This window comes from Amia ocellicauda, chromosome 15, assembly GCF_036373705.1.
Source record: "Amia ocellicauda isolate fAmiCal2 chromosome 15, fAmiCal2.hap1, whole genome shotgun sequence".
NCBI lineage: Eukaryota > Metazoa > Chordata > Actinopteri > Amiiformes > Amiidae > Amia > Amia ocellicauda.
Genome location: NC_089864.1, coordinates 1,904,810 through 1,918,627, shown reverse-complemented (window position 1 = coordinate 1,918,627; position 13,818 = coordinate 1,904,810). Strand labels below are relative to the sequence as shown.

At 45.3% G+C, this 13,818-nt stretch overlaps 2 protein-coding genes across 2 annotated transcripts; one reads left to right on the top strand and one right to left on the bottom strand.

Annotated features, from left to right (window-relative positions):
• Window positions 1-247: 247 nt before the first annotated feature.
• LOC136771335 (sperm acrosome membrane-associated protein 4) lies at window positions 248-4,843 on the top strand. Its single transcript, XM_066723568.1, has 3 exons — window positions 248-501; window positions 1,563-1,670; window positions 1,881-4,843. Exons 1-3 carry the CDS (start codon window positions 450-452, stop codon window positions 2,096-2,098), a joined length of 378 nt encoding a protein of 125 aa, XP_066579665.1. The 5' UTR covers window positions 248-449; the 3' UTR covers window positions 2,099-4,843.
• Window positions 4,844-7,529: 2,686 nt separating this feature from the next.
• csnk2b (casein kinase 2, beta polypeptide) lies at window positions 7,530-12,510 on the bottom strand. Its single transcript, XM_066723902.1, has 8 exons — window positions 12,354-12,510; window positions 11,339-11,421; window positions 10,157-10,259; window positions 9,899-10,014; window positions 9,443-9,518; window positions 9,092-9,281; window positions 8,751-8,843; window positions 7,530-8,715 (listed from the first exon to the last, which is right to left on the bottom strand). The coding sequence occupies exons 2-7, from the start codon at window positions 11,408-11,410 to the stop codon at window positions 8,753-8,755; spliced, it is 648 nt and encodes a 215-aa protein (XP_066579999.1). The 5' UTR covers window positions 11,411-11,421; window positions 12,354-12,510; the 3' UTR covers window positions 7,530-8,715; window positions 8,751-8,752.
• Between the last annotated feature and the right edge of the window lie 1,308 nt (window positions 12,511-13,818).

Sequence of the window (13,818 nt, the reverse complement as noted above, 5' to 3'; positions counted from 1 at the left end):
TAGCTTTATTCACATGACTAATTGACTGATGCTCTCTCTCTCAAGCCTTAAGGAACAAACTCTGCCTCTCCCTTCTCGTTCTCTCTGCATCTGTCTGGCATTCTCATCATTTTCTTCATTCTCTTCTTTCTTGCAGCAGTGAAGAAAAAGCAAAGAATTCCAAACTGGTTCTCTTTCTCTCAGCCAATTGCGTGGCAGTGAGATCATGCCCAGCCCCACCCCATAATCCCCTAACTTAAAAGACAGCAACCCTGGGTCAGTCACATTTTTAACCTGCACACCCCTCACTCTCTAGTTGCCTGCTGCACATTTTTGATTTTGGTCTGGAAACACAAAGGGCAGGATTTGGGTCCTTGTGTTTTTGTTATTTCTCTTTGTGTGGAAAGACCTCTTGCTGCAGAATTACACAGAAGCAGAATTAGTAGACAACAGAAGACTCAAGACACAAGATGAACAAGATTGTAATTGTGCTGGTCGCTGCTGCCGTGTGCTTCACAATTGGTGAGTAACTACTCCTACGTAGCATCTCTAATAGTGCAGCATGTGTTGTAGCGCAGAAACTGTAACTGAAAAACATGTTATACTGCAGAATCGTGTACACTGTATAAGATACTATAAACATAGTGGGTATTAGACAGTAATGTACACAGCACTGTGACACTGCTAGTATCAGTAATACTTTCATTGTGTAAAGGTTTTGTGGGTGTTAGGCTCTATATGTATACCATTACTGCGTGTGTGATTGCTTCTGGGAAATGCTTATTGCTGTGTTGAGTGGTGTTGTATTGATGGTGTGGAGTTGTGTGGTGTTGAGTTGTCTTGTGATCTCACTGTAGTAAATCCTGGGTACATTACAGATTCTGTAGCACAGTACATTCAAATGCAATACAATACAGTGACATTATGGTACCATAGGACAAGACAATACATTGTAACACAACTCAAAATTACACAATACAGTATGGCTATACAACATTGTGACACTAGTCAAAATGACACAAACTCCAACTGGTTTAAGTTGTAGAGCTTCTTTGTTTACCCAGCTATTGTGCTGATGGGTTATCGAGTGGGTAGGGGGGGTGCAGACAAGTTCTAGATCCACTGATAGACAGCGATCAACAGGTTGGGGAACTCTGCTGTACAACATTGTGACGCAACTCAAAAAAACACAATACAGTGTTAGACAACGCCACTGGAAAAAGTCCCACTACTGGTATTGCTGGTTTGGCCCCTGGGGCGTGTTCAGATGGATTGAGAAGAGTGACATGGCTAAACCGAAGCATCACGGCGCACCTCTATGTAATCCACGACAGGGCGATACATTAAATCACCGTCCATTGAAGCCGGACACATCCAAGAGCAATGCAATAAAATAACAATATGGTACATTGCGGCTCAGTACAAAATACAACTGAGATATTTTTCATATTTCCTGATCAGTGATGTTGCTGTTTAACAGTATTTCATAAATACTATTTTGAATCTAATAACTAATAAATAACTTACTTTTGTATTCCCCATTGTATCTCTCTCTCTCTCTCTCTCTCTCTCTAATTGTGCAGTGGAGTCACTCAGTTGCTACAGCTGCTCTCTGGGGATTTCTACCACCTGCTTCTTCTCAAATCAGGTTACCTGCAGTACGGCACAGCAGTGCAGCATCGGGACCATCAGTAAGTGTGGGAGGGAGAAGGGGGGACAACGAATCAGTCAGAGTATTACTCTGTGTTAATGCAGCGTCCAGTTACAGTCAGTGTGTCAGTCAGTCGGTCGGTCGGTGTGTCAGTCAGTCAGTTGGTGTATCGGTGTGTCAGTGTGCCATTCCTTCAGGGTGTCGCCACTGCACTGTATGAAACACTCTGCCTCCCTTTCTCTCTCAACAGAATTTACAGGTACAGATGTGCTGAGCCTGATCAGGAAGGGCTGCCTGTCTACCTCCCAGTGCAACATGAACTCGACCAGCACCCTGCTGCCGGGCTTGTCCTACACCAGCACACAATCCTGCTGCTCAACCAACCTCTGCAACAGCGCCGGCGCCACCAGCCTGTCCCTGCTGGGCGCCCTGGGCATGGCCGTAGTCTGGGCAGTGGGGCTGTACTGAGCCTACTGACCGCAGAGGGCACTGTGAGACACAACGGTTCCCAGCGTACAAAACCCCCCAGGTTGACTTTTTGCAGGTTTCTTCTTTATGACCACATCAGCTCAAACAAACAAAAAGCAAACTTTGTAGATTAAAAGACTTTTCATTTTCAAACCACAGAATTCACCACGGGTGTGGTTTCCAATGGGTGGGCCTGGACTTTTTAGATTTCATCCTTTAAACCAATCAGAATGGGTCTTACTTCAGGACTGGGATCCTGGACTAAATCCTGTTCAGGAAGGGGTCTTGGGTACAACCCTGTGAGGAATATAATTTTATACCAATCATAAAGTTTAGGATCTTTATCAGGATTTTTGATATTTTAGGAACTATCAGGAGCACACAACATTGGATTTGTCAGGTTTGTGACCAAAATAAGCAATACAAGATAAAGAATCTTGAAGATCAAGGCAAAGGAATTAGCCTAATAACAAAATACAATTCAGTCACATTGAATATGTTATGTAAGTATTTAGTAGTTAGGAAGTACTTACGTACTGATGCCTTGTTTGTAAAACAGCATTCAGACCCTCCCACAACACCCTGCTTCCTTGGATTCACAGCTAAAAGTCAGAATCTTGTAGGATCCTTTACAATGCTTTAGGATCCCCACTTTATGTATTGTCTGTACTGTTACCTACAAGTGGGTTAATGGAAGACATTTTTAAACCCTAAAAGTCAAATAAATATAATATTAATACAAATATACTGTTATAAGACTTCCAGACGAATACGTTAAATTTAATTATCAAATCATGAATAATACATATTTTACATGACAATGATCAATATTAATAACATGGTTTATTGATAATCATATGTTCTCCAATGGTATGAGGTTTCAGGACATTTGATGAGATATTGAGAAATTGGGCAATATTTTGAGAAAATACTCTTACATTTCCAGATTATTTAAATATTTAACTCTTATGGCACCTGCTCATCACTCCTACAGATCAATACTAATATCCTATGTTAAAAATACACATATATACCAAGTGCACCAAAAACAATCAATTAAAATGCATATTAGCAATACATTATTGCTTTTCACTTTATTGAGTCTCTAATAAACCAAACAGAATGTCTCCTTAACAATGTTTACAAGTAAGATTCGGTTAGGTTTTGTTTTGGTGTGAATGTGAATTTAAAAATCCTCTTCTGATTACATCAAAAACAATGATATGTTCGGCACAGAATTTGATTTGGGAAGAACCAGTATTCCCTATTCATTCATGCAGATCAGTAAAATGACTAATTCAACATCTGATCAGAGCAATAGCAATAAAGATTAATAAAATCACAATAGTTAAAATGTATAAAACCCATCACGCTTAAAAGAGTCTGAACCACCTCACATCCGAGGGTTATAGAGAGGACCCACATTTGCGGACGCTACAGAATACATGTATTGAGAGAGAGATGGATACTTAGACGTACAGTTAGATCATTATAGAGTCGTAGATTTAGAGATATATATTGTGGTAGAGTCCGCCCAGCACTGTAGAAACCATTCTGTTCTTAATAAAAAATAAATTACACCAATTGTCCAGCTGCATAACCATGTCCCTGCAACACAATCAGATGTCTTCTCTACAGAAGCACATGCATCTCTGCACTTTTATCCGTCACAGCTTCACTTTCCCGGGCGCACACGCGTAGCGCTGTGACACACAACATGCAGGACCGCTAACCCACCACACACATATGCATAGGACATACATGCAAGTGTTGACTATATCTAGACCATACGAAATGTAGACTATGGTTAATTGCATTTATTTGACGTCGCTACTTTGTATGACATACGACAATCATCACGTACACATGACTGCATACTATAAATTCAGCATCCAGTCTTGAGTCTCTATATTGATCACAGAGCTAAACTATTATATAATGTTACTTATTCCTTGCTGACTAAGCAAGATTTATGACGCATATTTGTGGCCATGTACACATCGACACATTATTTCCACATAACCTTTACTGAGCTCCAGATCACAGATGCCGATGGGTTCCTGTGCACATCGCACCGCTGCCTTTCGATCACTCGATAAGTCGCAATACCGGATACTGACCAGCAGGTGTCACTGTGGAGAGAGGATCGAGTGCTTCGAAGCAGTGAACCTTTTATCCATAAAATAGCTTCAAATGTTTCAATGCTATAAGCAGATTCGAAGATGGATGGATGGATGTTTCAATGCTTCGGAAAGCTTTGTTTCACCCACCACTAGAGAAATAATCAATCACCTGAATAAGGCTAATGGCTGATAAATAAATAAATTAGCTGACAGAACATCCAATCAGAGAAAGAAGGAAATGCGGCCATATTCTCATGCTGCTCTCCTGCAACCCTTCAGTTGATCACAGCTGATTAACCAAGAGCCACGGGGCCCTATTTGGACCAGCCTGAATCAGAAATGCTTAGAGGGGCAGACAAATCGTCCAGAATACCAAAGATTTGATCCACAACCATAATGTATGTTCTTGGCATGTTTGTCTTTCTGTTTTAGACCTTTAGCACTTTACAATTGCTGTCTTTAATGCTGCATAAATGTTCATTAATTTAAAATGTGGGCAATTAATTTGTATCACAGGTTACCTTTTGGTAGCCTATTTGACTACCACACATATTAATATGTCCACCCCTGACTTGGATAGAAAAAGTTTAATATGAAAAATAAAAAATAAAAATAGTGAGAAGCTTGTGTGTACTGATTTTATTTACTAACGATACAATATGTGAGCATGTTTCTGTTTTGATTTATAAAACTAGTTCTGTGCCTTTTCTGACAGGTTTATTTTATGAAAAAGACCACTCCACTGTTAAATCCTGTGCAGGCTCCTAGGATATGACATAGGATCTGGTGCAGGATCTTTCAATTTACCTTGTAGGATCCAGCTCAGGATCTTGTACAATATCCTGTCACAGGAACTTATAAGACCCTACAGGATCTTAAACAGGATCCTGTCCAAGATTTCTACCAGGGTATCTATCAGTTGTCTATCTGACATGACTCAATCCTGGTATTTCAACAGAAAGTTCAGATACACCATAATACCTCAGGTAGATTGACTGACCAATTTATTTAGTATTGAAAACATGGACCGGAATCAGCTTTGCTAACAGACCTGCCTGCTTGAGTAACTGTAATTTTGACAGCAGCACCCCTGGATGTATGACAGTGTAAATAATCCATTGCCACCTCACCTCACCTCACACCGCTCACAAGCTATTTGATTCCCAGGACAAACAACCAGGGAAATCAGCAAAAAAAAAAAAAAAAAGTTGCAAACAGTAAACAGAAGACCCTACACAACCCCCGAGGGGACATATGGAGGAAAAATAAAGCTAAAGTAAAGTGTTCCCTTGCAAAATAATGACTTGTTGGATGCATTTACTGTTTGTTTTTTTGTGCTGTAGATTATTTTGTGCCCAATAAAAATGAATTATATATTTTGTAATTTTGGAGTAATTTTTCTTGTAAATAAAAATATAATGTTTTTAAACACAACAATGTGTGGATGCTACCATGATCACGGATAATCCTGAATGAATTGCAAATTGCGGATAGGCCTATGAACACGTTACATAATGTATATTTTCACCCAGTCGTTAGAGTTGTGCCCACGGTCTCTCCCCAAATAAAAGACAAGGAAAACAAAAAAGCGATTTTCCAATAACTCTTGCGGTAATTAAGCCACTTTTTCCATAATAAAAGCCCTATTGGTTTATTTTCCCTTTTGGGTGATCACAAGATCTGTCTCTTGCTGGGGACCTAAACGTTCAATTTCAATATTTTCTTCAAATGACAACAAAGAAAACCTTTTTCCTAACAAGAAATCGCCACTGTTCAATTCAGGCTCATCGAGTTTGTACAGGACTCAAAAGAGCAGTGACTCACAAGTTCATGCACAGTGAGGCGAGGGCTGCAGCTCAAGTGCTCCTTCTGAGCTCATTAAAACTCGGAAAGCGCATGTGCAACTGGCCATATTCACTGCATTTCCGTACATTTGTTATCAAAAATCCTCTACTTAAACAAGAAGGTCAACTCCGCATTACATGGGAACATCTGTGTTACCTGAAAAGGTGCATTGTGGGATTCCAAGTAGTTGCAGTGGTGCTTTTTCCGTGTCTATAGAAGGGAAAACCTGCATCATTTCAAATTCCAAGACTTATCTTTTAAAAACACTGCATTGGATTAGAGACACTCCTCCTTAATATATACAAGTTATTATATGTCAAGTGTGTCAGGAAGTGTATTTTTACCAACCACCAATTTATGAAGGTGCCGATTTCTCTCTGAATATGAGAAATAGTTGCATGTCATGTATAAGAATTAAAATAAAAAAGCATTTGGCCTAGATTATTGGCAACCGGAAGTCTCTTAGGGCACACAACTTGAATGCATGGGCACTGCCGACTGCTGCCAGTGATGAAGAGCAGGAAATGGAGGAAATTAAATTGTCGATGCCTGGAGTGACTATTTTTGTATAGCAGTCTATAGGACCTCAAATGAAAACTTATCTTTATCACCATCTTCACATCTTAACACGTTATTGCTTTTATAAGCTACACAAACATGAATAACATTAAACCAATTGTGAAATGTGATGGGAGTGCCTGGTGTCTGCCTAGTAGCCTGGCTTTGTATGTTACGAAATAAACACACACTAAAACCACATTTTCAAAAATTGCCCACGTACCTTATTTCACCCCCGGGAACTGATCTTAAATACGGGCGTCAGGCTGTGATTTATCTCCGGTTTAGTAAGGGGAATGGACAAAGCTTTGACAATACCAGGTCACTCGTCACGCCAATAAAGCAATGGGGTGTGGGGTAATAAAACAAAAGGAGGGGCGGGGGGGCAGACGGGTAAAGAATGACAAAACAGAGAAGGGGAGGAATCAGGAAAATGTGGAATGACAGAATGAGTCCATTAGGAAAAGAGTGCATCTCATGTTGGTGCTTAGTATTACACACTGTATTCTCACTGAACACCACTAGCACTTTAACACTGTACAGCACTAGGAGAGAGAGAAGGTGGATGAAAAAGACAAAACAAATAAAAAAAAAAAAAAAGACTAAAGTGACTGCCCTATCTAATGTTGAATGTGAGGGCAGTTTAATTTCTCTTTAAACTGCCCTCTCTCCACCTTTCTCAGTCCAATGGGCCCTTGTTTAAAAGGATGAGGCGAAAATGTGCAAGGGAGAGAGAGAGAGGGAAGGAAGGAGAGAGAGAAAAAAAAGTATAAATCAGTCAATAGACACACTTACCAACTGGACACAAATACATCAACAGCACAGTACGAGAGTGAAAGAGAAAAGCGCCATCAGTCTGTGTAACAATTAAAACAGTTTAGCAAGTGAGTAAAGGCCTCAGTCTCCAGGGTTTCAATGCGTGAATTTAATAGAGGGAGGGGAAACCGACAGACGAATCACTCCTTCAGCAGGAAGGACGGACAGACGGACAGAGACGGGTCACTTTTTAAAAAAAACAAGTTTATTGCGACCGACTGGACAATCGCAGGGGCAACAACACAAATAAACTCCCATTACTATAATCATCATAGCTATTAGAATAATAATCATCATAATAATAATGTTGAGAGTAATAATAAAATAAACTGCAGCCCGAGAAGTCTCCCTCAGGATCCTAATTTCTGTTGCGAGCGAGAGAGCTGAACGCAGTGACGTTTGGTAGAGAGAGCCTGCAGGTATGTACAATCACAACCCAGCTACTGCAACACACACACAATAAACAGTCAGACATTAACAGCCCTGGCCCTGGAGAGACAGTCCAGTCCAGCGGGGTCTCGGCCCTGGTCATGGAGAGAGACGGTCCAGTATCTCGCTCTCATTTACTAGAGTGCACTGAACAAAAACAAACAGAAACCGTACAGTCAGCCGTCTTTATCCCAGGACAGCGGAAGCACTGCGTCTCCACAGGACCAGGGCTGGAGACCAGGAAGTAAAATTCTGAATCATCTTTATCTATTTTTATTATAACAATCATTAGGACTATGGGGGACTGTCAATAAACCTTTGAAGAACCTTAAAGAACAATCCATATTCGTCTGAAACTGCAGAGATAAGAGTGTGTGTGTGTGCGTGTGTGTGTGTGTGTGTGTGTGTGTGTGTGTGTGTGGCCTCCAATGTCAGGCAGTGGGGGTGGGGTGTGGAGAGAGAGAGAGAGAGAGAGAGAGGGGAGAGTAAGCTGTTTTGCATGGGAAATAAAAAGAGCGAAAGAGAGGGACAGACAGCTCAATCTAAGACTCCGATGTCTGCGTGTCCGTCTGTTGCGCACGGTGTCCCAAGTGTGCCGTCACGGGTGCGAAGGTCAAAAACCACTGGAGCGTGTTTCAGCCCCCCGGCACGGCACGACACGGCATACTGAGGTTGTACTGTCCCACACTGCCTCCATCGCGTCGCCACGAGGAACTGTGGGGTGTTGCTGTACTGCACTGTGACGGGCTGGGTTTGGGTGTGTTGTGTTGAACTGTGCAGAGAGTTTGGGCTGGGCTGGGCTGGGCAGCTCTCCTCTCCTCTCCTCTCCTCTCCTCTCCTCTCCTCTCCTCTCCTCTCCTCTCCTCTCCTCTCCTCTCCTCCTCTAGCGTATGGCTTTGACTGGGCTCTTGAAGCTGCTGGCTGCCTGGAGCTGGAGCTGGTAGGCCATGGGGTGGATCTTAAACCCATACAGCCTGAGAGAGAGAGACAGAGAAGAAGAGGGGTAGGGAGAGGGAGAGAAGATTAATGCACTGAGACTACAGACTACAAACAGACACACAAAGTTAAACAGACGCGAACACATACACGTCACCCTCCCTGACGACTAAGACACACAGCAGACATTCACACGAGAGGAAAAGATACATAAACGAAATTCAGAATCTACTTAAAAGACAAAGTTAGGACAGGGGGAGAGTGCTGGACCGGGCCGGGGCAGTACCGGGGCACAAACTGGTTGGCGGGTCGCTTGGGCCGGTACTCGGGGTGCACCATGAACAGCATGTGGGGGAAGCCGGTGCCGAAGTAGGCGCCGTCCGTGTGGTGGTGCCGGGATGACTTGGGCGTGTAGACATCCATACACTTGGGACAGTAGAGCTTCACCATCGCCTCACCCGGGATATCAGACAGACCTGCGGGGACAGAGATAGAGAAGGGCGTCAATAAGACACTGACTGACTGCACTGATGCAGAGAGAGACCGACTCCACTGACTCAGAGAGGGAAGGGAGGCAGAGAGAGAGAGGGGCATGAATAAGACACTGACACTGATACTGAGAGAGAGACCGACTCACCGATAGGTAGCATAGGCTGGTTCTCACAGTACACTCTGGGGCAATAACCGAAATCTCCCTGCTGATACTTCTCCAGCTGGGAGGGAGAGGGAGAGGGAGGGGGGAATTAAAAACCAGAGGTCCATATCAGTCCTAGAGAGACGCTCAGTGAAAGGGTTAACACTAGATCAGCATTGTCCAGGGACACGTCCCCACATAGGAGACAAACAGTTCGGAACTGATGGGGCTTATATTTGAACTTTTGAAACTATTGGCCCAAGCACCTCTACTCTTGACAAACCCGAAAGCAAGGCGGCGCCCAAATGAGAAGTTTGGATGCAGTTGAGGACTTTTAGAGAAGAGTTTGTTGTTCAGAAAGACAAGCATTGTTATATTGTCTCAGGAAGCTACAGCAGGGTTGTGACTAGAGACCAGCATAGTGTTAATACGATGGCGGGGTCTTCACTGCGTTATTACCATCTGTGCGATGCCGCGGTTGGTGAGGATGTAGCGGGCGTGGATCAGGCCGTACAGCATCTCGGCCGCCTGCTCGATCAGGTCACTCTGGTTGGGGTTGTCCTCCAGCTCCTCGTCTGGGAGACACAGAGAGAGTTAATACAGACACACTGACTGGTGGGGTGGCGAGAGGTGGGGGTTGTGGTTTCCTATATATTGGTTGTATATTTGGTTATATACTGTATTGCAGCGTGTGTGGGTGAGAGACGCAGTACCGACCCGGCTCCAGGTCCAGGATCATGTCCAGAGCCTGGCGGTAGTGAGGGACTTGCTCATTCAGACCCGTCAGGTTAAATTTGTCCTGGATGTAGTCCTCGTCAACCTGGGAAAACAGAGGGAGAGAAAGAGAGAGAGAGAGTTACCACAGGCACACTGGAGTAGATTAAGACTGCACTGACAGGAAGGGAGAGAAAGAGAGGGACAGAGAGAAGGTAGGGAGATATGGACATAGGCATACTAAGGTGACTGACATTTGGCCACTACTGTAGGTTAGCACTGGAGAGGGAGAGAGATGGGGGGGGGATTTAACCTAGCAGTGAAGGCACTCAGAGAAAAAGCAAGAGCTTTCTACGCACACAGGAGAAGATTCTATAACATTGATATCTCAGTCAAAATCACGCCTGCAGGGCCAACTCTCATCAACAGCAAGAGAAAAGCACTGAAATTCTGGATGCACCTGAAGAAAAGTGAGTCAGACTCACTCCAGTACAAGGCCCTCCAAACCCAAGTGTTCAGCCCTGAAAAGAGTCCCCCGAGTCAGCTGGCCCTGAAGCTCACGGCACTGACCCCCGCTAATACTGCGAACAGAGACCAGCTTCAGGTCAGCACTGCTTACCTGCCCCCAATTAGAGTCAACCAAATCATAAAGATAACCAAAACCTCCTATCTGGAACATTGGAACAATGAAACCAAATCCCAAAGTCAACTGGATTGCTATCGGGCCCTAAACAGAGAGTCCACCCTGGCAGAGTCTCTCTTCACTGTCAGAGATACGAAGCAGAGACGGATCCTGACCCAGTACAGGCTCAGTGACCACAGCCTGGCCAGAGAGACGGGCCGACACAGGCAGAGCTGGCTGCCCAGAGAGGAGCGGCGCTGTGGTCACTGCGAGACAGGAGAGGTGGACACAGAGAGGAGTGGCACTGTGGTCACTGAGAAACAGGAGAGGTGGACACAGAAATGCACTTCCTCCTCCACTGCAGTAAATATACCCAAATTAGGGAAATATTCTTAAATATATAAATTTCCTGACACTGACTGGACACTACAGGAGAACAATGCGCAGAGAGAAGAGGACACGGGACAGTGGTACAGACTGGAAACTACTGTACATTAATGCATCTACACACTGACCGAGTTGGGACAGACGCACAGCACAGACGGAGGGACCGAGCGACTCACCTCACAGAAGAACTCATTTCCCCTCAGACCACAGAACCAGGAGATCCAGGAGACTTCCTCTGAGCTGCTCATCCTCGTGTCCTCTGAACAGAGAGAGAGATGGAGAGAGTAAGACTTGAGGCACACTGTCTAACACAGATGGAGGCTGCACTGACAACAGCCTGCTTTCACACTGTGCTGTGAATACATGCACACACAGGAGAAATTCTGCACACATGCATTAACTCGGATACAGAGGCCGGACTGTATACCAGAATCACTGCCAGGACAAAGCAGTCAACACTCCTCTCAGTGCACTAGGACAGTCAATTGACAGCACTTGAATCAAAGGGTGTTTCAGTCTGAGCTGAATCTGCGTTTTACCAAGTGGAACAAACACACCGAGCTGAGAAATGCACGCAAAGCGAAGTGCAGGCGGCGACCAGGCGGCTGAGCTCCGGTCAACACTGTCGGCGACACAGACAGGACAGACGCACGGATCTCGCAATACTGACCCCAAGGAGCAGAGTTAAAATTACACACACTACGGAAAGTGTGGTGTCAGTAACCACACACACACACACACACACACACACACACACACACACACACACACACACACACACACACACACATATATACACACAGCGGTGCCGCACTGTCGCAAACAGCAGCCAGTCGCTCAGGGGTTGCAGGACAGGCCGCCGACCCGCACAGCTGCATCTGTCCTAACCCGTCCGTACGGCATTAGACACCAGCAACAGCGCTGAGCACAGCCCCGCCAGCGGCCACCCGCTTCCCGGTGCGTCTTTAAAATCCCGACGAACAGCCTGTCCTCCGCACGCCGAGGCGCACTGTATAGTATGTGGGTTCACACTGCGCTCCGGCTCTCTGCACCGAATTAAAACAACATGGCGTCCGCCTGGCTCCCTCTCCCCCGTCTGTAAGCGGAGGCCCACACTCGCTGCCAGACGCAGTGTGCCAACCAGTCCGGCACACAAACAGCACACTTGTGCAGATATCCATCCACACTCACCGCGGTGTTGCCGGCGTCAGCGCTGCAGGGCGGCTGTGTCTGTCGCTGCGGTTCGTGTGTGTAAAGGTGTATTTGATACGGCGCTCAGGCTACGGGCAACCGCTCTGCGTTAGTTTGCTGCAGTGAGCGGAGCGGAAGTCGCGTTTCTCTGACTTCCTCTCAAAACCGGGCTCGGTTGTGACGACATCAGTCAGCGACGGAAGAAGGTGAAGGATTGTGGGAGGTGGAGTTTTTCTACCTGCCCCGTTGTCCTCGCAGGCAGCCACTGGCACTACAATAGATACATATAACTAGATCCGCCCCCGGCTGAACTCTCTCTCTCTCTCTCTCTCTCTCTCTCTCTCTCTCTCTCTCTCTCTCTCTCTCTCTCTCTCTCTCTCTCACACACACACACACACATATGGGCAGTACCTGGGACTTTGCTGTGTTGCTCTTAACATAACATTGTTGGTCCAGGACTATCCTCAGCTTAACCAATGAACATTAAGTTTAGTGAAATAGGGTGATGTCACGGAGCTGTCTCCGCCCCTTTTGAGCCCTTGAGAAAGATGGAGTCTGCTAAACAGAAGTACTGTCATTTATTTTATTTAAAATGTTTCTTACATAGAATAATTGAATATATATACACTGATCAGCTGTAACATTATGACCACCTGCCTAATATTGTGTAGGTCCCCCTTTTGCCGTCAAAACAGCCCTGACCCGTGGAGGCATGGACTCCACTAGACCTCTGAAGGTGTGCTGTGGTATCTGACACCAAGACGTTAGCAGCCGATCCTTTAAGTCCTGTAAGTTGCGAGGTGGGGCCTCCATGGATCGGACTTGTTTGTCCAGCACATCCCACAGATGCTCGATTGGATTGAGATCTGGGGAATTTGGAGGCCAAGTCAACACCTTCAACTCATGCTTCATCAGACCAGGCCACCTTCTTCCATTGCTCTGTGGTCCAGTTCTGATGCTCACGTGTCCATTGTAGGCGCTTTCGGCAGTGGACAGGGGTCAGCATGGGCACCCTGACTGGTCTGCGGCTACGCAGCCCCATACGCAACAAACTGCAATGCACTGTGTGTTCTGACACCTTTCTATCAGGACCAGCATTAACTTTTTCAGCAATTTGAGCTACAGTAGCTCGTCTGTTGGATCGGACCACATGGGCCAGCCTTCGCTCCCCACGTGCATCAATGAGCCTTGGCCGCCCATGACCCTGTCGCCGGTTCACCGCTTTTCCTTCCTTGGACACTTTTGATAGGTACTGACCACTGCAGACCGGGAACACCCCACAAGAGCTGTAGTTTTGGAGATGCTCTGACCCAGTCGTTTAGCCATCACAATTTGGCCCTTGTCAAAGTCGCTCAGATCCTTACACTTTCCAATTTTCCTGCTTCTAACACATCAACTTTGAGGACAAAATGTTCACTTGCTGCCTAATATATCCCACCCACTGACAGGTGCCATGAAAACGAGA

Coding starts and splice junctions, on each gene's coding strand:
- LOC136771335 (XM_066723568.1), top strand. CDS start 450: ATGAACAAGATTGTAATTGTGCTGGTCGCTGCTGCCGTGTGCTTCACA. Junction 502..1,562: donor TGCCGTGTGCTTCACAATTG/GTGAGTAACTAC, acceptor CTAATTGTGCAG/TGGAGTCACTCAGTTGCTAC. Junction 1,671..1,880: donor GTGCAGCATCGGGACCATCA/GTAAGTGTGGGA, acceptor CTCTCTCAACAG/AATTTACAGGTACAGATGTG.
- csnk2b (XM_066723902.1), bottom strand. CDS start 11,410: ATGAGCAGCTCAGAGGAAGTCTCCTGGATCTCCTGGTTCTGTGGTCTG. Junction 9,519..9,898: donor ACCGCGGCATCGCACAGATG/GTAATAACGCAG, acceptor TCTCCCTCCCAG/CTGGAGAAGTATCAGCAGGG. Junction 9,282..9,442: donor CCAGCCTATGCTACCTATCG/GTGAGTCGGTCT, acceptor CTGTCCCCGCAG/GTCTGTCTGATATCCCGGGT.